This window comes from Heterodontus francisci, chromosome 1, assembly GCF_036365525.1.
Source record: "Heterodontus francisci isolate sHetFra1 chromosome 1, sHetFra1.hap1, whole genome shotgun sequence".
NCBI lineage: Eukaryota > Metazoa > Chordata > Chondrichthyes > Heterodontiformes > Heterodontidae > Heterodontus > Heterodontus francisci.
This window is the reverse complement of record NC_090371.1, coordinates 209963989-209987620: the sequence shown is the minus strand read 5'-3', so window position 1 is coordinate 209987620 and position 23632 is coordinate 209963989. Positions and strand designations below refer to the sequence as shown.

General features: G+C 45.4%; 1 protein-coding gene across 1 annotated transcript in view; it reads right to left on the bottom strand.

Moving 5' to 3' along the window:
• LOC137370988 (uncharacterized) overlaps nucleotides 1-23632 on the bottom strand; it is a 184882-nt gene that overhangs the window by 78449 nt on the left and 82801 nt on the right. Inside the window, exon 5 of the mRNA XM_068032923.1 lies at nucleotides 7058-7139. Coding sequence (XP_067889024.1) covers nucleotides 7058-7139 — 82 coding nt within the window. The remainder of the gene's footprint in view (nucleotides 1-7057; nucleotides 7140-23632) is intronic.

The following is a 23632-nucleotide window of genomic DNA, read 5'->3' as shown; positions in this document are numbered from 1 at the left end:
GACTTCACCCTTCTCCCTCATTGGGCTACCAGTGTAGGCACAGCCCTCCTTCGATAAGTGTCTCAGATGTGCCAGAGTGCATGGTTAAGCTGGGCACAAGGCACGGAATCCACACAGAAAGGAGGTTACAGACTCAATCCATTGAGATGAGTCTTTATTGAGTTCACTTTGAGAGGCCATCATGGTGGCCGGAAGCAGGTAAGTATGCAATTGTCTCTTGCCTCCCTGGCCCATCGCTCAATGTGCCTGGCCTCCGGTGAAAGGGGTTCAAGATCCAGTACTGCCTGCTCATCAGGCTCCTCCATGTCCTCCTCGTCCGTTGAGGACTGGTGATAAATCACGTCCTCTTCATGTAAGCCTTCCCCCTCTGCAGTGCTGGATTGTACAGAGCACAGCAGACCACCACGATACGCGAGACCCTCGCTGGGGCATACTGAAGGGCTCCACCAGATCGATCCAGGCAAGAGAATCTCATCTTCAGCCTGCTCGATGCTCGCTCAGGTGGAGCAGAGGCAAGTGTTGTACTTCTCCTCTGCTGCAGTGTGAGGGTCCCTCACAGGCGTCAGTCGCCATGTCTTCAACGGGTAGCCCTTGTCCCCAAGAATCCAACCCTGAAGGCGAGCAAGGTCGCTTGAAAAGCTGTGGCACCTGGGACTGTCAAAGTATGTAGGTGTCATGGCTGCTTCCTAGGAAGCGAGCACACACCTGCAGGAAATGCTTTCAGTGGTCACAGACCAGTTGAAAGTTGATGGAATGGAAGCCCTTCCTGTTGATGAAGGCGGCTGGCTGCTCCATTGGAGCCTTGATGGCCACATGCATGCAATTGATGACACCTTGCAACTGGTGGAATTCAGCGATGGCCCCGAATCCGATTGCCCTCTCTGCTTGACTGTCACGGTCGGTCTGGTAGTACAACATAGTTACCAGCCCTCGTGAACAGGGCATTGATAACCTCCTTGATGCAGCAGTGGGCTGCTGCCTGGGAGACACCAGTGGATCCCTGGAAAGATCCAGAGGCGTAAAAGTTTAGTGCCACTGTGATCTTCAGGGCCACTGGCATTGGGTGACCACCAGATCCCATAGGTCGCAACTCGTCCTGCAGAAGGGCGCATAAATCAGTGGCGGCCTCCCCAGAGAGCCACAGTCTTCACCGACAATGCTGCTTGGACATTTGGAGGCAGCTGAGTCGAGTCCGGTATACTCTCTGGCGCAGGTGGGTCCTTCTCGGCAGGGGTGGCTGCTGTCGCTCTTGCCATGGAGCTTCACGGGCAGGCACAGCTGCCTCCATCAGCAGCGCTGCATCATGTCACTTGGTCCACAAAGACAGTGTTTTATGAGATTCATGCCAGCTGATCAGTAGGCCTCCAGAGCGCTGTCTTTGCAAAGACAAAGTTGCCTTAGCATCTTTGCCTTTGCTACTCCCCTCGGCTTACACGCTAACGGCCCTCAGTACCCACCCTAGCTGAGACCCAGTCCAGCACCCAGTACTATAGCCATCAGACCCTCTCACCCAGTAGTATGGACACCTGTCCCTCTCACCCGAGACCAAGCCAACCCAGTCCTCTCACCCGAGACCAAATTCGCCCGGTACTGCCACATGAGGCCAAGTCCACCCAGCACTGCCACCTAAGACCAAGCCCATCCGTGCAGAATGCACAGCACTGTAGGCCAACAATGGCCTCCGCTCTCCCCTCTTCCCCTATCTAGTGCTCATTATGGCTGCCTTCCCATTGCAGCACTGAGGCCCCGTCTTGGTGCTGCCACCTTTCAACAGCCAGGGACCTGAAGGCATGTGAGGGCCGCACGCCATTCACTTAATTCCAAACTGCCTATTAAATAGCAATCAATTGCATGCTAATGTATTACAACAAGCTATGCAGCAATTCAAATGGCAGTCCCATCGTGTCAGGGCAGTGCCGCCGCCTTGAAGCTTTCTTTCCACTGACTAAATCCGGAATTGATGTCACGACGTCGGATTTCAGGGTTGGCACGTCCGACGCTATTCTCTGGCACCACACCCCTCTGCGTGGCTTCTCTTCATTCTCCCAAACAAGGTCAATGGCCAGAGGAAGCCCTACCAGCCCACCCATGTCTGGCAGCAACTTGTTTAAATTAACATTAAATTACTTTAGCACCAGCCAGACCAATCGATGTAGACTATTCCAACTCTAGCCAACCACAGGGAAGCTCCAAAAATGCGTACAATTGTAGCAGCAGTCTACAATTGTAGCAGCAGCCGAAATGATCCAAAAACAAACCTGTAAGTACCTCATGATCCCTTTAATTAATGCTGGGGGGTGCGGGGGAGGGTCCCTTCATATCATTTAACGTTGTATTCAGCTACGAGGTTAAGACAGGGCAGAGGCTGGAACATCGTATTCGAAAATGGCAGCAGGGGCTTTAAATCAGTGTTGCACACTGACTGACATCACAATCTGCCTGCTCTGCAGGTTGCTGGTGGCCATTAGGTGTGTGCATGCAAACCCCTTTACCAAGACAGCATCTGGATCATTTCCTTCCAGAATTGTGTGCGCGCAACTTGAACCTCATTTTCTAGCATTAGCATGTCACACAGTGCCTAAAAACAGACACTACAGAGCCCAATTTCTCCCACTGTGACTGTATAATTCCCCACCCCAGTACAGTGGAGCAGGGGATGGAAAATTACTGACTTGTTCTCTTGCTGATCTAGTTTAGTTAGGATGGTTTGGTGGTGGAAGGAGGGGGCTGTGCAGGATCTCCAGACATCTAAATCAGGGCTTGCACATTCAAAGTAAAAACCAAACTATATTAATATTCCTGAGAGAGAGGCTGAGCAGAGGGACTGGAAAGAGTTTGTCCCTGGAACAGTAAATGAAGATATGGCGGCTTTAATTAACCTAAACACATATGGTAATTTGCATCATTTCCATAGATAAGTCCAAAAATTCATAACTGAAATTGTTTACGTAATTTTAATATAAAAAGGTATAGTTATCAGGTTTCCAGAATGGCTGGGCTTACAAACAGCAAGCCTTAAGATTCACAGTGAATATCTACTGTAGATGTCAACCAAAAAAAATCCTGATGTGTTATGCACCTCACTTCTTTCATTCCAGCTCCAATGCGCAGTGGTGTTAATTAGACTCAGCAGAGAGAGATCTTTAATTGCATTCTAGAGCCAAAATGAAAGGGGGAGTCATCATGAATGATAATGATGACAGGAGAAACCAAGATATTTGTAGAGAAACAGCCAACAAAGTCCAACCCAATAATTCAAACCAACTACTCCAAATTAAACTTCAGGCTCCTAGGACTGAAGGTGGTCTACCAAGGACCTACAACAATATACAAGTAATTTTATGCATTACAGTATGTTGTATTCATTTATTTTAATCATTTATTAATGTTAAAAAATGTTGCTGAAAATTTCAGCTCAGGGAAAAATTCAAGATGATTGTTCAAAACGTCACGAAAGTGTTGCTGTTCAAAATTTTGAGACTGACTGCATTCAGCTGTAGTTCAGTGGACAGCACTCTTGCCTCTCAGTCAGAAGGTTTTTGGGTTCAAGTCCCACTCCAGAAACTGGAGCACAAAAATTTAGGCTGATACAATTGATGGGACTACTACACTGTCAGAGGTGCCATCTTAACGTTAAACCAAGGTGCTGTCTGCTTGCTCAGGTGGATGTAGAAGAGTCCCTGGTACTATTTTGAAGAAAAGCAGAGCAATTCTCCCAGTGCTCTGGCCAATATTTATCCCTCAACCAACATCACTAAAAAACAGATTATCTAGTCATTATCATATTGCTGTTTGTGGGAACTGGCTGTGTGAAAACTGACTACAGTGACACTACTTCAAAGGTACTTTATTGGTTGTAAAGTGCTTTGGAATGTCCTGAGGTCATGAAAGGCATTATAGAAACGTGTGTCTTTTTTTCTGCTGCTTAATCCTTTCTCATTGGAACTTACTGACTGAAATAAACTGATTTTGATTAGTTCACAATTAAGCCAACAGATATTTAATCCGTGGCAGAACCATTGCCATTTACAGCAAACAAGACCATTTGGCCCACGATGCCTATGTTGGCCTTTTGCTAGTAGGCTCCAAAACTAACTCTACTCAATTTAATTTAATCTTCCTTAATTTGCAAAATACTTAGTGGCCGGAATTTTATGGTGGATAGACAGGAGCCGGACTCCGATGTGAAAGTCGGTGGTGAATCTGCTTCCGCCTAGCCTGGGGATCCGTCCCATATTTTCCGGGTCCCCAGGCTTTAATTGTCCCGAGGCGGGACTTCCACCCATTTGAGGGAGGAGGTCCCGCCTCAGTGAGCTGCCGGCCAATCAGCGGGCTGGCAGCTCTTTGTCCCAGCAGTGCCACCGGGAGCGGTGGCCACTGCTGGGACTGCAGCCCAGCCAACGCCATGGATCGAGATGGGAAGGTAAGTAGGGGCATGCCTCACCAGTGTGATCGGTCCTTCCCTGGTGAGGCTGGAGTGGTTGTTTGGGAGTGGGGGGGATGTCTTGGGTCCCAGGGGTGGGTGGGAGGCGGAGGCGGCCCTCAATCGGACACCCTGTGCCCGACTGCCATGCCCCCCTCCCCTCACTGGGGCACAGAAAGGCCGGCAGCTATTGCTGGGCGGCCTTTCACGTCCCCACCACACCCGCTTGCCACGGGTAAAATGTCCGTGGAGGCGGGCGAGGGCCCTTAAGTGGCCATTAAGTGGTCACTTAAGGGCCTTGATTGGCCTCGGGCGGGCAGGCCGTTTCCCACTCTCCGCCCGGCTCTGCAAACTTGTCCAGAGGCAGAAGCGGGGAGGGTAGGCCTCCCGGAACCTGCCGCTCAATTTTACGCTGCCCCCAGGCCACCATCCGACACGCTGGGGCGGCGTAAGATTCCGGCCAGTGTTTCAGCCAATTATTTTTTTTTTTCCTATGGATTTATTACACCCATGGAAAGCATGATTTTACAGACACAAACTAAATGCAAGATTTTTTTAAATATACCAACAGAGCACTGTGGCATTGCTCAAAATGAGTCTGAGGTTTTATAAGATCAATGGTGTTATGGCAAGAAGACTAGCAGGGACCTGACTTACTAGTGTTGGAGGCAACTCTGGGAACATGAGGGAAGAGTTCCCAGACATCGGTACTACTGGGATGGTATCTCAGGTGTTGCAGAATTTTGACGAGAGCACCAGGATCTGGGAATACAGAGGAGGGGTTCCAACAATACTGAAGAAACATAGTCTGAGAATATTTGGGGTATATCCTTGAATCACTGGGAAAAGGATCCTGGAATATGGGAGCAATCAGGAGCAAGGTCTCAAAGCCTGGGAGCAATGTGAGCAGTTCTGGGATGACAGCATAATGAAAATGCAGTTCAAGGATTTGTGGGACGTATTGGGGGCAGCAGGCAGGCAGGGAAGATAGGTCTGTAGTCTAACAAGGGGTTTCAAAGTATGGGGGAGAGCACATTCTGACAGTACTGGGGGGAAGCAGGGTTTAAACAGGTTGTAAAAGAGGGCCACAAAGAATATGTGCCAAATTGCCCTTTGTGCTCTTCAATTAATCATCCACGCAGTCTCTAATGTGTTCCCATCCATTAGCCTCCGTTTGACCTATCCACAGCCCCTTTGCACCTTCAGGTATTTCTCCCCTCCCTGTCATTACTCTATGTTATCAATCAGTTCCTTTCCGGTCCTATATAAAAAGCATTTAAGGGTAAATTTTTTATTTTGTAAAATTAAATTTGGAAAATCACAGGCTGGATATGCACAATTTCCTAATATGTGTTCCCAGTCTTATACCAGGAGTGCTGAAGCAGAAAATGTACCCTTTAGTGTACTATTCACAAGTGTGCCAACTTATATATTTAATAAACATAAAATTTAAAAAATATAAAATGCTCAAAAGTTCATTGTTAATGCAGTTTACAAGTTTTTCTATACAGCCTTATATAAAATTCTTTAAGCCTTAGAAGTGGTTCAGAAGAGATATTTGTTATTATACTGCGGTCAGAAAGTGACCAAACCAGGTTATTTAAGGACTTGGTTATTCCAGTAAAAAGTCTAGGTGGTTATACTGCAGTTGAAACCAGATTTCGAAACTGTTCTTGCATTGAAAATGCAATATTTTGTAAGTGGCAGTGTTGCGTTTATACCTGACTTGTAGCATCAGTTTTGATTACTATGGCTGGCATTCTTTAATTTAATTAAGTTATATGTGCTGCATAAATTATACTGACTGCATGCTCTTGTTTACTCCGAAGGTTGGAGCATCACTGTGCATGTCCAGGCATGGACACACTGCAACGTGTACAAATCACCCATGAATGGTGGTGGTCTGAATTTGAGAAAGCCAAAACATTTGGTGTAACCTGGCTGCCAGTGAATAATCCACTGATTTTAGCAGTTAAATTCAAACCAGCAGGCATGGATAAACAGCATCATTCTCATCAAGACATTGCAATATCATGATTAGTAATGGAAACTCAACTGTTGAAGGTATTGCACTAGAGTCAACTCAAGGCAAATCCACTACAAAGCTGCACAAGTTAAGAATGGTACTGAGCCATTTGGTCTGAGTTTGGTTTTTAGTCTTGCATTTGCTATACACCATTATGAACATAACACAAAAATTAAACAGAACAGGAGCACGAAGACAAGAAAAGCCCCACTACTCTTAGATCCAACTGACCATATGTGCTGGCGCTGGAATAAGGAGTGCAAAACATAAGGGGGGCAGGTAATAATTAAACTAAAAATGTTAAATTGGTGAAATATTTTTAATATTTGTTATTCATTTGTAAAGCTTTGCCCAATAATATAGCATGACCAAAACAATTTCTCTTGTATTAGGAATTATACATTCCTGAAATCATTTAATACTAATGATACAGCTACTTGTAGCCATTGCTCTTGCTTTGGTCCAACTTTAAAAAATATCCATGATGAGACTCTCTTAAAAATAAAAATACCCAAAAGCAATTATTAACAAAACATTTTGCAGCATCAAGATTCATCAATAGACTTGTTTGTTCGGGCCATGCAATATCATATTCCAGTGCCACTTACCGTAAGTTTCAATTTATCTTGATTAGTACGATGCCATTCCAGCACCTTTTCAAGCAACTTGGGTTGTTCATAAGGATCATTCCTACAGAAGAAAGCTATTGATTAAAACTAACAAGCAAATGGATTTCACAAATTAAAGCTGTACTATTATTAAACAGACACTTCTTTGAGAGAAAAAAATAGTCATTTCAGGTTCTCTTTCATATGCAACTTACCATACGTATGTCTGGGTAATGACGATAGATGTGCAAATTGTAATTGATTTATGGCCTCAGCCCCTTCCATAAAATACCCATTCTTAAACCTCTTTCCTCCTGAACTACTCTACAACTCTAACCTCCCCTTTCTCTTCCTCTTCTTGATCTTCAGACTCATTGGGAAAATGATAACCCCTCCAGGATGGGTGGGTGGGGAAGTTAAATTCTAAAAGATGGGAAAGCTGACCCCAACTGGCTGCAAACTTGCCTACTTCTGATTTAAATGAGGCTAGTGAGCAAGCTATTCTTGAAAGCCAGGTCAGTAATTTTACTATGTCAATGAGGCTGCGTGCCTCAAATTTTAGTAGCCATTTGGATTTACTGGCTGCAGACCAGGGTTCCAAGGGCTCGAGTAACCCACCAGCTAAAAGGAGGCAAGAGCTGCCAGACCCAGCAGTTACGTGCCTGCCCAGCACTGCTTATGGGCTAGGAGGAGCAGGAGTGCTTCTCCCCATAGCTCTCCGAGCTAACATGTCATGATCTGTCTCCCTCCTTGTGATCTCCAAACCTCCACTGCACAATCTCCAGATGACCTCCCTGAAATCGTTTTCACCCTCCCTCGAACCTCTCTGATCCTCAGGTGTAGCCTTGAACATCAGGATTTTCCACAGAACAGCCAGCATGCCTCTCAAGCTGGTCAGCTACCTGGCGGGAAACAGAACACAAAAATTTAAATGGGGTCCTGCCATTAAATTCAGCAGGTCCTTCGGCTTTCCCATATTTCCAGGTTTCCCAGCAGCTGACAGTCACCTGCGCTCCCTTCCCGTAAATATAGGAGTGATTAATTACACTTAAATCTGTGTCCACCTGTTCAAATGCCTTCGGTCTGAGTTCCATTCTGCCTACGATGTTGTGTGCTATATTCAGGCTCTATCTGCCTTTCTAACTCTAGATTTTTTTAGCTTCACATTTTAGGCACATGGGAGGAAGTAGACTCCCTGTGGCCTAGAGAGTTTCTTCACTAACTCAGATATTTAGATAAGTTTTGATAATGTACTCAGTTTGTTATTACTTTTGATACTAAATTTATCCCAAGCCTCGTTATTAAAACCAACACAGTGATAGTAAAAAACCTTGGGATGAATTTTATAAGCCCTCCAACGTCACGGGTCGTCATAGGGGGCCTGGAAAATCCTTCTGGGAGAGAGCTGCCACGGGCTTCAACACCAAGAAGGCTCCGTCGCATTTTACCAGCAGCGGCAAGGCCTTGGGGTGGCCCCCCCTGCCACTCAGCGAGGAGCCTACATTTCAATATTTGAATAATTTTAAATACATGCAAAAACACCTACCTTGTTCCAACGGCTGCCCCACGCCGATATTCTGGCCGCTGGCCAGATCTCCCACGCCCTTGGATCTCCGTTTGTAGATCCGAGGCGTGACACTGGTGGGGAGGGGGGAGGAGTGAAATTTTCAGGACGGGGGAGCGGGGAAAAGTTTCTATTGGCTGAGGGGATGGTGGAAAGGGGTTGAAGGGCAAAGATCTGTACATTTGGGGGTGAAAGGTCAGCACTGGCAATACAGTGTTTTCGGGGGATGGTGGGAGAGGGAAATTAAAACCTTGCTAGGTCATTGGGGGGAGTGTGGAAGAGGGGCTTCGCTCGCTTTTTAATGTGAAAACTGACAACAAAGTTACATATCCCTTGAAAAATGTTAATGTCTTCTAAGGGCTTGAAGCCGTTTAAAAATGGCGCCGACGCCAGCACGGTGGCGCCAGATGCTGTTGCCAGGGGCGGAGCGCCTGCCCCAGCTACATCATTGGGGGCAGGCGCTCCCCCTTCATGCTAATGAGCCACCGCGCAAAATATAACGGCGGATCTGTGGCGCACATCTTGTGCGTGCGCCACGCACTTTTTCAAGCTCGCCACCGAATAGTAAGAATGGAGGCGAGCTAATAAAATTCAGCCCCTTATTGAAATGTCAAAATGCATTTAATAAGATAGTAAACAAACAGGCAAATAGGAATATATTTCTAATTACAGTCAATGCTTAGTACACTATTTGCTCCTCATAAGAATACATAATTCACAATAGAATAGATATGAATTTCTAAATAATTTGATACATTGTGTGTTGTTTCAATTTGTTTCACCAACTATGGGAGAGTCTGGTTAACTGTTTCATACTAGATGGTCACTTCTCATAACTACTCTTCACAGTCTCCAGAACACACTCAAAGATTGTTGAACAGTTACATGCCAATAAGCACCCCCACAAAACAATTGTTGGGGCTCAATGGAATTTGAATAACTGTCTCCTAGATTCAAAGGAGTTGCTAAACTTATACATCGTGGTGGGGGGTAGGGAGGGAAAGGCGGAAATACTTCCTCTTCAAGGCAGAATTCTGATGGGACATTATTTCCACCTACCCCTCCATATATGTCCCAACCCGAACTCATTCTACTATGTTTGGGCTCTTTAAGAACACACTGTGGGCCCCTGGCAGGATTTCCAGGGCGACACAGTGGCGCAGTGGTTAGCACCGCAGCCTCACAGCTCCAGCGACCCGGGTTCAATTCTGGGGACTGCCTGTGTGGAGTTTGCAAGTTCTCCCTGTGTCTGCGTGGGTTTTCTCCGGGTGCTCCGGTTTCCTCCCACATGCCAAAGACTTGCTGGTTGATAGGTTAATTGGCCTTTATAAATTGCCCTAGTATAGGTAGGTGGTAGGGAAATATAGAGACAGGTGGGGATGTGGTAGTAATGTGGAATTAGTGTAGGATTAGTATAAAATGGGTGGTTGATGGTCGGCACAGACATGGTGGGCCGAAGGGCCTGTTTCAGTGCTGTATCTCTAAACTAAACTAAACTAAGAAGCAGCATTTCCAGTCCAACAGCAGAGAATCCTGGCCACTGCAGCAATAGAAGATCTAGAAACAGACCTTAAAGGGGAAGCTGTGCCAAAAGATCTAAAATGGCAGAAACTGAGACCTTCAGCAAGTAAGCCTCTGGGGCTGACTGGAGTGTGAGGAGACTACAGAATGACCCACTCCCCACACTGGGTCTTTACCTCCGCTTTCACATGGCAGCCTTGGAAAGCAGTAAGTGGATCAAAAAGGAAAATTCACCAGGGAACCAGGCTCCACAACACTCCACCACTATTTGCACATGCCAAGTGAGAAGAAGCAGCCTGCAACACTCCCAGTGGGCCTCACTGCCTATAGTTTCTGACATTTTCCACCACCACTCTACCATACCTTTCCTCCATCGTGTCTGTAACAGCTCTCTGCTCTAACGAAGCTAAGGATCAGGAAAAGACAGCACATGGAGCCAAATGCCCTCCTTCTTTGCTGTACCTACCCCTCCATATATGTCCCAATGAATATATGTCCCAATGAATAATGTGGCTCAGTTCCTGGCACTCAAGTAGGCCCAGAGGTAGCCAAACAATTATCGCAGCAAAATGCTGCAGGTGCTGGAAATCTGAAATAAAAAGAGGAAATGCTAGAAACACTCAGCAGGTTAGGCAGTATCTCCGAATAGAAACAGAGCTAATGTTTCAGGTTGATGACCTTTAACCAGTTCAAAGGAAAGATCATCAAGAACATGACAACTGACTCAAATTGGAGCCAGTAGTCAGACTGAATGCTATGAAAGCAAATGACCAATGCTAATTAAATCAGTAAGGTTTATACAAACAAAACATTCCTTACCGGGGATAGTACACAAGCCATCAAGTTCACTGAGGGGGCATAAGATGTCCTGCCGAGTCTGGACCAATATGCAACCCTTTATTAACAGAGACGTGAGAAACTAGAGAATAAATGATTGACCTGGCATGTCTACATGCCAGTACTTCATTGCGATGCAGGTGATCAGGGGTACAAACTGGACTGTTTGAGGTGATTGACACCAGAAGGGCTGAAATCTTCTCAATCAGATTGTTCAATAAAACTGAGCAGATTTCTTTGTAATTAAAAATATACAATAGTGCTTTTGACACTAATGTTCAGTCCTCAGTTCTTAATTTAGTTCTGGTTCTTTTAGTAGGTGTAGGAATTCTTTTTACTAATATATGTAAACTGATGTTAGTGTAAAGTTGGAAAATACATCTCAGACAGGGAAAGAGAAAATGGTTAAAGAAGTTATGATTGTATGACTATATCAGACAAATAGAAATGTAACATGTTAATGCACACATTTCCTTGAGATGAAGGAACATGAGACTTAAACCAGCTAAACAAGATAAAGCTACCAGCACGGAAGGTGAATTTACCCAGGAACAAATGATTCAGGAGAAACACATACCACCTCTATAGACAGAGATTCATTACTCTGAGTTTTCAAAAAGTTAATACCAGTTTCCCAGTGGAAGACGAGGCAAACATGCTAGCTCAATAGGAAAAAGTCATACAAGGTCTGGAAACATTGCTAACTACAGCCATATAAACATTAATCTTTTAAGTAGAATGGTTATCTAACATCATTAACTTGTCAGCTCTCTAAGGAGTCTAATTCTAAATGAACTTAATTAATTTATAATATTCTCAAACACTGATATCATCTCTAACTTTATAATTAGCAGGTAATTAATGCTGAATCACGGTGGCATAACTGAACTGCCCTGTAACACATTGGGCTGAATTTTATCGGCCCCTCAACGCTGTAGGTCATGGCAGGGGGCCTGGTAAGATTCTGTGGGGAGTGGCCCACCTCGACGCCCGACGTCAAGAAGGGCCAGCCGTATATTACCGGCTGCGGGGGGAGCTCGGTGCACTCCCCCCCCCACCACCCCCACCCCCGCCCCCGCTGCTTGACGACGGGGCTTTCATCTAAATATTTAAATTAACAAAAATTAGATGCAAATGAACTTACCTGCTGGCGGCAGCCGTGCTATGCTGATTTTACGGCCGCCAAACACAACTTGCGCGCCTTCGGAACCCCATATGGAGTTCCGAGGCGCGAAACTGATGAGGAGGGGGGAGGAATAACACTTTCAGGGCGGGAGGGGTGGGGGAGTGGGGAAAACAATTTTTTATTAGCTGTGGGGATGGTGGGAAGGGTTTGAAGGGCAAATGTGAGATGGTTGGGGTGGAAAGTTCGGGTCAGGATTAAAATAAGTTGTTAGTATAGGGCAATGCAAAGACCATTGGGGGGGGGGGGTTGCGATTGGGCGTCCATCTTTTAAGTATTTATTTATAAAAAAATTAATTCCAATACACCTTTAACAATTTAAATCTTTGCTAAGGGCTTGAAGCCCTTTAAAAATGGAACTGGCGCCTGCGCAGTGGCACCGGACGCCGTTGCAGGGGACCGCAGCAGCCGCCCCCTCTACATCATCGGGGGCAGCCGCTCCGCCCCCTCTATTTAAATGAGCCCCCGCGCATAATATCACGGCGGCTCTTCCGTGTCGGAAGGCTGCTGCTTTCACAGCCATCGCCACGGAGCGTGGCACGCTGATAAAATTCAGCCTATTAATTATATTGTCAATTAGCTGTAATTATTTCTCTACTCAATGTTTAAGTGCTTCTAACTATGTTTCTAAAGTTAGTAAATAATTGTTAGTTCATGAGTTAGTTGTCTGACATCTTTGATCATTGGCAAGAAAGAGATAATTTATTCACTCAGTAGTTTATGCAAATCCAGACAGGAGGTTGGTAGAGTAAATACTAATATAATCTGAACTGGTCAAGGCAAAACAATTCAGTGAGCTTAATTAAAGGAGTCATTAATTCCTAGGCATAGACTGGGTGGTAAATCCCAGAAAGCTCCTTGACAAGTTGAAGGGAAAAGTGAATTGCCTTGTGTCCTTGCTGAATATTCTTGTCAGGATGTTAATCCAAGTGTGTTTACAATGGAACTCATTTAATGTTTCAGTCAAAAGACAGCAATTCTGACAATAAAGTATGAGCTTAGTACTGTAGCAACATGTCGGTCTAGAATACATGCTATATAATATCCCTATAAATAAAATATAAATTCTCAGAATATTTCAGTGTTTTATACAGCTTAAACCATTAAATAAAATTTCTGAGCCAATAAAGTTAATTTGGAATTTATATTTTTTTTGTGTGGTCAGGGATAGGCACCAACATGTTGCACGACAGACAATTGACAAAATTATTGACTCAGCCACGGACTTGGCAGCAATTAATCTGTATATAAAGTGTATAGCCAATCTAATGCCATCAAAACACAGTCCGATTTAAAACACATTTCTCCCTATATATAAAGTAGCTAAAGATGCAAACATCAATGGAGAGCAGCACAACTGTATTAGCTAGCTAGCAAGGAAAACAGTATGCAGTGCCAATGCGGATTACTTTTGTTGACAGAATAGAGTTTGCTACACCATGCCACAGGGTGATAGATGGACCTTATCTGTGGATTCACACTGTGTCAGGAGTGCAAATTCATCCAATAAACCATGAAACTGAAGGAGGGTATTGTTAATGTGGTTATTGAGGTAAGGCAGTAGAAAAACCTGCAATAGGAAGACGGATCATTTCTCACACTGCTGTTGTCACAAGACAATTTAACCTGTGATGGTCAATGTTTGTGTAACTTCTCCACCTGCTTGTAATATGTGTCTGAAGACACAGCAGCCAACAAAAAAGCAGAGATCTCCAAATCAGAAGAATATTATAGGATGGAGCAGATAGTGCTTCAGAAAAGTCATGTAAAACAGAAAAGCAGAGTGGGACAGGAAGGAACAGAGAGATTAACGGTAGATAGCCAAGACTAGTTTATTCATCTTCACAGGCTGTTAAAAATACAGAAACAACAGAATCTCTCGTGGACAAAATGTCAATTGCTCATCAAAGCTAGTGAAAAAATCAGTAAAACACAATTAGAAACAAAGAGCCAACCCTGGAGCAGGCTGGAGAGGGGGGGGTGGGGTGTGGTGTCTGATGAGGTCACCAAGAAACGTTGGAAACATTCAGGCAAGGTCTTTGCACAAAGGAAACCAGGTGTTTGAGTAATGGACCCTTCCTCAGACCCTCCCCCCTGCCCTGACTCTTCTCAATTAATTAATTAATTAATTCAAGGTGCCAGCCATTAAAAACTCAACAATATGAAATGCTTCTTGATACAGCAGTATATCAACAAGAGCTTTACCAAAAACTACAAATCCACCAATGGAAGTAAGCAGGAGAAAAACTATGGCCAGGATTTTATGAGTCCCACGGCGTTTCCAATGGCAGAACCAGATGTGGTTGGCATTTCCGCATCCGCCCTTTTTCCCATTTCACACGCAATTTGACATGCAAGTTAAAGGTGCGACGATGGGCACAGGAGAAATGTGCAATCATGCGGCGGGGACGGACTTACATTGGTGGATGCGACCGTCACTCTCAGAAGCACCAGGATACATACATCTCTCAATGTTTCTGTGTTGCAAGCTTCATGGATCTGCAGCCTTCGTCAGTCTCTGCTAATCACAGCGACTTAGAACTGAGGAACAAAATTTAGTAACTTTTCCTGAATCCTCCTTTTTCACCTTATCACCACCTCCCCTCCCCCCACCCCACTCATAATTTGTTGGCATCCTGCATTAAAGCACTGATGTCAGGCACAAAACAGTGTCCAGTCCCCCAGATCAGTGTGCTTCCCTCCAGGTTCTCCTCCAGGCTGTCAGGGCAAGACGGGAGGTCTTCTTCCATGCTGATGGCATCAGAGGGCTCTCCCACTTGACCAAGGTGGCCTGGATGGAGGTGGCGGAGGAGTCGTCGAACCGTGGGGTGATATGATGTACATGGGTGCAGTGTTGCAGACATTTAAATGAACTGCTCAGATCGGCGAGGTAAGTGCTTTCATTGTAGCTCAATTTATTCTGTCACCTTGGCTCAATGTGCATTTGACAGTGGGCAGACAGGGCATGCATTAGAATACCTGATCAGCCTTGGTGACAGAATTTGCAGAATCCTGACAACTGGTTTTGCATGTTTGGAGCGATGGTGTGAAAGCCACTTCAGAATGATTGATGTTGATGCAGGTATACAATCTGTGTTATGCGTCATTTGACATGTCATGTATTGTATCCTATAGGATAAATGCACCCATAACCAGAGGGACGAGGCAAAGACTGGTGGAGCAGTGCCTGATAATAGAGCCCTTTCAGCAGCTGAGGAGGAGGCAGTGCAGATCGGCAGAGAGGAGGGAGCGAGATCTATGGTTAATGGCGAGGCATAAGGATGAATTGTTCAATGCAGTCGAGCAGCCATATGTGAGCGCAGCAAGAATGCTAGTGAAAATTTCACATTCATATTGAACTGATGCGGAATGATCCTCTTTTTGTGTCTCCACTGCAGGTGGCTGCTCTCTGCCGACGAAACAAAATGAGGGTCTGCAATCCTCCTCTGGGGAGGAAGAAGAAGCCAATGCCCCAGAGGGTGCACGGTCACCTGCCTCTTCTTCCACATCCATCAGCGCAGATACGACCACATGGTCCGCAGGGGATTTAGGATTAGAAGCAGGGTCACAATCTGGTGGGCACAACACAGACATATCCCAGCAGCTGAGAGAACATGTTCCAGCCAGGTCCCCTGACAATCGGAAGACTGCTGGGTCCGGGTCCCTGCTCAGTCCCACATTCATGATGATCCTCTGTTAGTTGCTATGAGAAGTCTGCTGGATGTGCAGCAAAGCCATGTGGAACATATGTCGGAGATGCTGGAGGTCATGCGTGGCTTTACGCAGGCCATGGAGGAGTCCAAGCAAGCCATGATGCCTGCCATGTCCCAGGCATATGAGCGTATGGCTTCCTCAGTCGAGAGTTTGGCCAGCTCCGTGGAAGCTCCATGCCGAGTCTAGTTGAGCACTCAAACCATATGCAATCTGACCTGCATTCCATTGCTTTATCTATGGGCTCAATACAGTGCCTACCAGACAAGGAACCTGGATCTCTCTACAGGTGCTCCTTCCCCTCAGGAAGACAGGCCGGGGCCATCATGCACCCAGATGGAGAACAAGCACGTGCCAGCTGCGCCAGGGACTTCCTCTCAGGCCACCCCCAGGTTAAACAGCATCTCGACCTCCCCCCACCCAACATTGACCCCCTTACCTCCAGCAGGTGAGCACCACTCAAGCACCAGTGCTGCAGAACCCCAGTAGGATGGAGCCATCAAGGCCCCGTAACTCCAGAGGATGCCTGCCACGATCATCCACAGCAATGGGGAAGTGCACTGAGCAGACTGCCTCAACCTCAGCTGCTAATGTCGGGGTTGCACCTAGACGTAGCGGTAGGAAAAGAAAAACTAAACAATTATGAGCACTAAGGTGGCATGGGTGAAGTAAATATTGTCCATCTATAAGCTTTAATTTTGATGCACTCTCCTAAGTCATTCCATTAGTGCTAGATGAGAAGGTACATTTATTTTGCAGGACTATGTCTGGCACCCATTGATGCTTGCAAAGGATTTATGAAAGAGTCCAGTGTGATTTAATCCTTGACATTGTAGCTGCAGTCTCCAATGATGGCTATTTTCTATTTCAGCATTTGTTGCTCGATTCTTTAACAACATGCCTTCCACTTTCAGTTCTATGGTCACCCCCTTACATGAGTTGCATAGGCGCTGTTGTGGGTCTTTCGTTGCCCATAAACAAACAGATATGCCTCTCACATCAAAGTGCTGCAAAGTTGCAGCCTCCTCTGTGTGAGGGTCTCAGCCTTGATGCAGGACACCATTTCCATGGAGACACCCTTTCAATAAGGGTGATAGCAGACAGGCTGTTAGCATCAAGTTAAGCTGCATTGGAGATGTGCCTGTCATAAGAGACCCCCTTTTACAGTAGCTATGAATCAGAACAAAGGCCTCCTTTACCAGATGTAGATTGTTTTCCTTGCATCCAAACAGACTTCATCAAGTGACTCAATGTTGGCTGAAACTTAATATATGAGATTCTCTCTGATGTCCTTTGCATGTCTCGCCATAGCCCTTATATCCATAACGGCATAATGTGTCCTCCTCCTCACACTCTGCATAGTCATCCTCACCCGAGGATGACTGCTGTGCCTCCTGTTCCACAGCATGCAAATCGTGACCCCATCTAATTGCCAGGTTGTGCAATGCACAGCAGAGAGCAATTAATCATGAGACCCTCTGTGGCACAGACTCAAGAGCTGCTCCAGACCGTTCAAGGGAGCGGAATCGCATTTTCAACATGCCAACTGTCTGCTCGATGGCTCTGGTGGATGAGTGAACAGCATTGTATCGATCTTCAGCTGCGCTTTGAGGATTCCACACAGGTGTCATTATCCATGTTCAAAGGGGCAGCCCTGGTCACCCAGGATGCAGCCTTCAAATTCTGCGGTTCCATCAAAACTTTTTCTCAGCTGTGAATTATGCAAGATGTATGAGTTGTGACACCACCCTGGGAATCGCACGCAAACATGCATGATTCTTCTCCTGTGTTTGCAAACCAGCTGTACGTTTAAACAGTGGAAGCCTTTGCGAATGCCAAATGCCTCAGACTGTTGCCATGGAGCTCTAATGGCCACTTGAGTGCACTCGATCACCCCTTGAACTGTAGGGAAACTAGCAATGTAGCCGAAGCTTGCTAACTGGCTGTCCTCATCTACAGGGAAGTAGGTGAAATCACTGGCATGATGGAACAGGGAATTGGTCACCTCTTTGATGCACCTATGGGTAACAGACAGTGAGATGCCACATACGTCGCTTGTTGATCCTCTGATAGCAAATAAATTGAGTGCAATAGTAACTTTGAGGGCAAGTGGCATGGAGTTCCCAATGCAAACAAGTGGCTGCAGGTAATGCTGAAGGATTATACACATTTCTGTCGCTATTGCAAGGCCCATCCTCATGCTTCTCTGGCATTGCCTCTCAGACATCTAAAGGTAATGTGTCCTTGTCCTGAGGATGCAATGACACATCAGCGCCTGCACCCGTCTTCGTTAATGCCTTTCCCAGATAGCTTCATTCTGAACAGCCTGCTGTTCCTGTTGAAGCATCATCCATTGATCACCAAGATCCTTCTTCAGTCTCCCCTCTGCAATTGTTCACGTGTTAGAGGACAAATTGCATGTATGAGACTCATGTCTTTGCAGCTTTTCAACTGTTTAGATGAGGAGAGTGTTGTAAAACCATCCTTCTTCTGCCATTCTGCTGAACCATGGAAGTCATGAGCCTCACAGCTCCAGCGACCCGGGTTCAATTCTGGGTACTGCCTGTGTGGAGTTTGCAAGTTCTCCCTGTGTCTGCGTGGGTTTTCTCCGGGTGCTCCGGTTTCCTCCCACAAGCCAAAAGACTTGCAGGTTGGTAGGTAAATTGGCCATTATAAATTGCCCCTAGTATAGGTAGGTGGTAGGGAAATATAGAGACAGGTGGGGATGTGGTAGGAATATGGGATTAGTGTAGGATTAGTATAAGTGGGTGGTTGATGGTCGGCACAGACTCGGTGGGCCGAAGGGCCTGTTTCAGTGCTGTATCTCTAAACTAAACTAAAGATCACTGTTATGCACCTTACATTTGCATGCAGCAGGTGATCCCTTCCACTATCATTTGTCTCCTCTCAATCATGTGGTTTGCATTCTTCTTCCAGAAAATGTTGCGTTTGCAATACCACAGACGTTTGCCCACTTTCCAACCTCTTCCTGCCACCTTTCAGCCTGCACACATCACCCTTGATCCACCCAACTTAACCTTCAAACTTTCCCCGTTACCACAGAACCTTACCCCCGTTGCTGTGGATCGGCTCATCGTCAATTTATACATGCCATCCCTCTCCCTGTCCCTACTCCTGTCACCGTCCAAATGCCGACTCTCACCCTTGAACCTCCAAGAATCCACCTTGATATGGTTACAGATTCCCAATCCCCTCCCGGTGATGCATTCGAAAACCCAACCCTAAGTCTTGACCTTCCCCCCCTACCATATACAATTGCCCCCTGTGACTGTGATCATACCTTCTGCCAGCCAGTACCCTCAGGCGGAGACACAGGACTCTGACGACAACAGCAATCCTCTCCCCTTTTAGATCACTCATGACCATCAGTTTTCTGACAGGACCATATCAACTCACCACCCCCTGCAACTGCACACAACCAGCCTCATCAGCAAAATCAGCCACTACACACACTGAAATCTGCCTTCTTCCCTCCCCTGATCCTCTACGCACCCAACTACAAACCCTGCACGCTGCTCTCCTCCCTCACCAGCTCCTCTACGCACCCGCAACCCCACCATGTCTGCCCAACTAACCTCCCCTGCTCCTCCATGCACCCATTCCTTCCTTGCCATCACCAGAGAAGAACTGCCCTTGTTGGTGCCAAGCCTGGAGCCAGACATCCATTCCAATGTTGGCAATCATTGTGCTGATGAGTTCAAGACTTGAAACCACCGACCTCAGACACAATTGCTGAAAGCCATGCCACATTTAAACCAACGTGAACCAGGTGGCATGGGGAATACTGTTCGCTGCTAACTTAATCTGGCAGGTAGGACTTAATTGTAACTAAGTCTAGGGTAATGAGTAGTCATGCTACGTAAATGAATGCAAAGCTGCAATCCACCACCGTGCGGGGGGAATCCCAGAACATCACAAGCACGTCGCTGACTTAATTGCAATAAAAAATGCTGCTGTCAGAAATCCGAAAAAATAACTCATGCCTAACTAAATCACCCCACCCACACTAAAGCTGCTCTTGCAGGGCCCATAAAATTTCCCCCTATGTAAATATCTAAGAAATTGAAGGAAGATTTTCTGAAGGAAGGAGGATAGGCAGAAGAATAAATTAATTAATTAAATACTTGTAATTACCGCAAATCCAGCATGGAAGGTAAAGTTAAAAAGTGATAATGGTCCGGATTTAGTGGTCAGCGGCAAAGCAAAGGTATAACGACTGATCTTGGAGAAAGCTATGCTGAGAGATCTAGCGATCTATGTGGTGAGAACTTTAATTCTCTTACCATGTAATTCACTGTAGGACAGTTTAATGGGGGATTCCCAGTATGGAGCTGCAGCAATGTCCAAATTGCCAATCACATGAAAGAATTCTCACAGAAAGACAACCAGGAAATGAAAAGCACTAATAATTTTACAAATTGTATACAGCGAAATAAAGATTGGGATGTACACAGAGGGTTAAGGTAGAAAGTCAAAATATCATGAACAAACATTAAAAAATGTATTCAAAAAATCAAGCAATTAATCATAATGAAGGCATTTAACAATATTCCACAATTGTAAAATTATTTTCTCAGGGCCAGTTCGGTTGCTCAGGCTATTACTCAGGTCACTGCTAAAAACCCAGCTACACTTCAATGAACAAGGCTTAGATTTTACGCAATTTCTAACAATGGAAAAGGGGAAGTTCTCATTAGACCAATTGATTTTGTTGATGGCCGACTTGAAAGTGGGTCCACAGTGTAGCCTATGGCGGAGCAGTGAAAGACAGGCCGCAACTTCAGGACTTCTGTGTTAATCTGTAATTGCACTAAATCCTGTAGTCAGAGATGTAATGATGGTGAACTTCGACAGTTCACTATCAAAAATCCCACAAGTTCTGGGCCAAAATGTAAATAACTGTGGATAAGAGTTTTAGGATGTAAAAACAATGTTGTTTCACTTTAAGCAAGTCGTGTAAAGTAGTAGTAAATAACATTACAAATATAACTGAGGCTGCGTGTAAAACAGGGCTGTCCAACTTACGGCCTGCGGGCCAGGATCCGGCCCGGCAAAGGTATCCATCCAGCCCGCAGCCATTCCTCATCCTTGCCAGGGCTCCATGAGTGGAGATGGGAAATTTTCCTTTGTCTTCCTGCAGAGCAGCCTTTTTAAAAACGTCGCGCTGAGTTTCACAGCTGCCAGCTGCCGAAGCAGGAACGTACTTCCCAACATCGGACAGATTCGGGGTTTTCGACTTCTTTTAAAAGCCCGCTGGAAAACCCCGAATCTGTCCGATGTTGGGAAGCACGCTCCTGCTTTGGCAGCTGGCAGCTGTGAAACTCAGCACGATGTTTTTAAACAACTGACCAACCCACAAAGCTGCTGTGCTGAGCGCTCCTGCTCAGTGCAACTGTCAGAGAGAGAGAGAGAGAGGTGGGCTGGGGAGAAAGAGGGAACAGAAAGAGAGGGGGGAACAAAGAAAGAGAGAGGGTCAGAGAGCAAGGTGAAAGAGAGAGGGGGGAACATAGAGGGGGAACACAAAGAGTGGGGAGAGAGACAGAGAGGGCAGTCAGAGAGAGAGGAGGGAAAACAGAGAGAGGGGACAGAGAGAGAGGGAGGGAAACAGGGAGAGGGAGGAAAAGAGAGAGGGGTGAACAGAGAGAGAGGAAACAGAGACAGAGGGGAAACAGAGAGAGAGGGAGGGAACAGGAAGAGGGGAAACAGAGGGGGGAACAGAGAGGGAGAACACAAAGAGAGAGGGGAGAGAGAGAGGGAGAGGGGGCAGTCAGAGAGAGAGGGGGGGAAACAGAGAGAGGAGGAACAGAGAGGGGGGAACAGAGAAAGAGAGCGGGGGCGAACAGAGAGAGAGAGGGAGGGACAACACAGAAAGGGGGGACACAGGGAGAGAGAGAGACAGAGAGAGAGAGATCTCATTCCTGACAGATGGACATTTATCCAGAATACTCTGCATCGCTGCATCAAGTGTGCAGGCAGAGATTGACTACTTATGCAAGCAAAAACAATGCCAGGTATGTCACTAAATCCGTTTTCAATATACTGACGAGAAAGTAAGTCAATAAATTAATCTTCTCATTTAAAACTTCTTCACAAAAATGCACATTTGTTGTTTTTATAATAAAGTTTTTTTTAATGCCTTTATCTGTCAAAATTTTCTCACCGCACCCACCCCCCCCACCCACCCCCCCCAGGCCGAGCAAAAATGGAAATGCGGCCCTCCACCCAAAAAGGTTGGACAACCCTGGGTAAAAGAATTATCTCATGCCTGTGACTTGATATACTGCTTCAGTACATCTGCTGTATTACAGCGATCAGCAAACCACTTTAGCAGAATGAAGGTAAATATCAGTAACTTGGACTGCCTGTGAGCAATGCCACAGGACATCTACTTGTGCGTTCTCTAATAGAAAGACTTCTTTTTTTTTAAAGTACCTATTTAAATGCTCTCTACATTAGGGAATTGCTGCCCAAACGCAGCTGTTAACAGGAACAATCCTTAACAGTAGTTTTCAATGGTAGAATATAATCTTTGAACTGGAATCCAACTGGCATTAATCAAACACTGTCAGGTGACCTGAGACTGTCAGCAGCATTTTAAAAATGCCCCTGTGTCTCTGCCTGCCTGTGTATTCTTTGGTTCTTAGGACCCTGCCTTTGTATTTTTTTTCAGAGCTGCCTACGTGATATCCATTGAATTGGACTGTATTCTACATTGCTGCACCTAGCTCAGAGAAGGTATAAAATACGTTTAAATTCATGTTTTGATTGGATAGACTGTAAAATATGTTTATGAAAATGGTTTTTATTGGAAGGATTGTTGTATTAGTTTTTAAAGATGTTGTTTTGTGGAAGTTCTGTTGCAAGATGGTGCCATTAAATCTGGGGTGAGACAGGAGAAGCCAATCAGATTAGGAAAAAAGTATAAATTGTTTTACGATCAGGAAGGGCAAGCTGCACAGAATTTGCAATTTGGCACATAGGCAGCTCTGGAAAAAGAATGATACAACAGCAGGGTCCTAAGAACCACAGAACAGGCAGAGACAGAGACACAATAAGAGCCACTGAAGAAGACTCACACAGAAGAAGAAGCCAGAGTAGAAGAAGGCATCAAAGAACGACTAAAAACATTATCACCTGTGTACAAGCAGCTTCGAGGAGCAAGGATTGAAAGCGGTTTGTCTGCTATCACCTATTGTTAAGTATTTGGTTTAAGCATTTATTCTGTTGACTTGTTGCACAAAACCATTGTTTGAATGTAATTAATGTTTAAGCTTTGTATTTTGATTACAACTGTAATTTAATGTTTTTGCACTTTAACTGCTGTGGTTACTTATTTCTTGATTTCTGCACTGTGTTTAATTTAGTTTTGCTATTTAACTGAGTTTTGTGTTTTTCTGCATCACAATAAAATTTGAAACGAACAGTGCAATCAAGAGTGTTTTTTAGCTTCGCTGCATGACTACAGCACACACCATATAGGTAATTTTCACTTGTCAGTGGTACATAACACTTTTCGCAAGTTTATACTCTGGTCTCAAATGGAATGAGTTGAGCCAAAAACCCGTCTAACTGATCACAACTGTAAACAATATGATTTTCAACTAGAACCAGGTTTATGGGTCTCAACTGGAGACAATATAATTTTCAGCTAGAGCCAGGTTCACTGGTCTCAACTGGAGACAATATAATTTTCAACTGGAACAAGGACAAATGGTCAACTGGAACCAGTTGTCCAAAT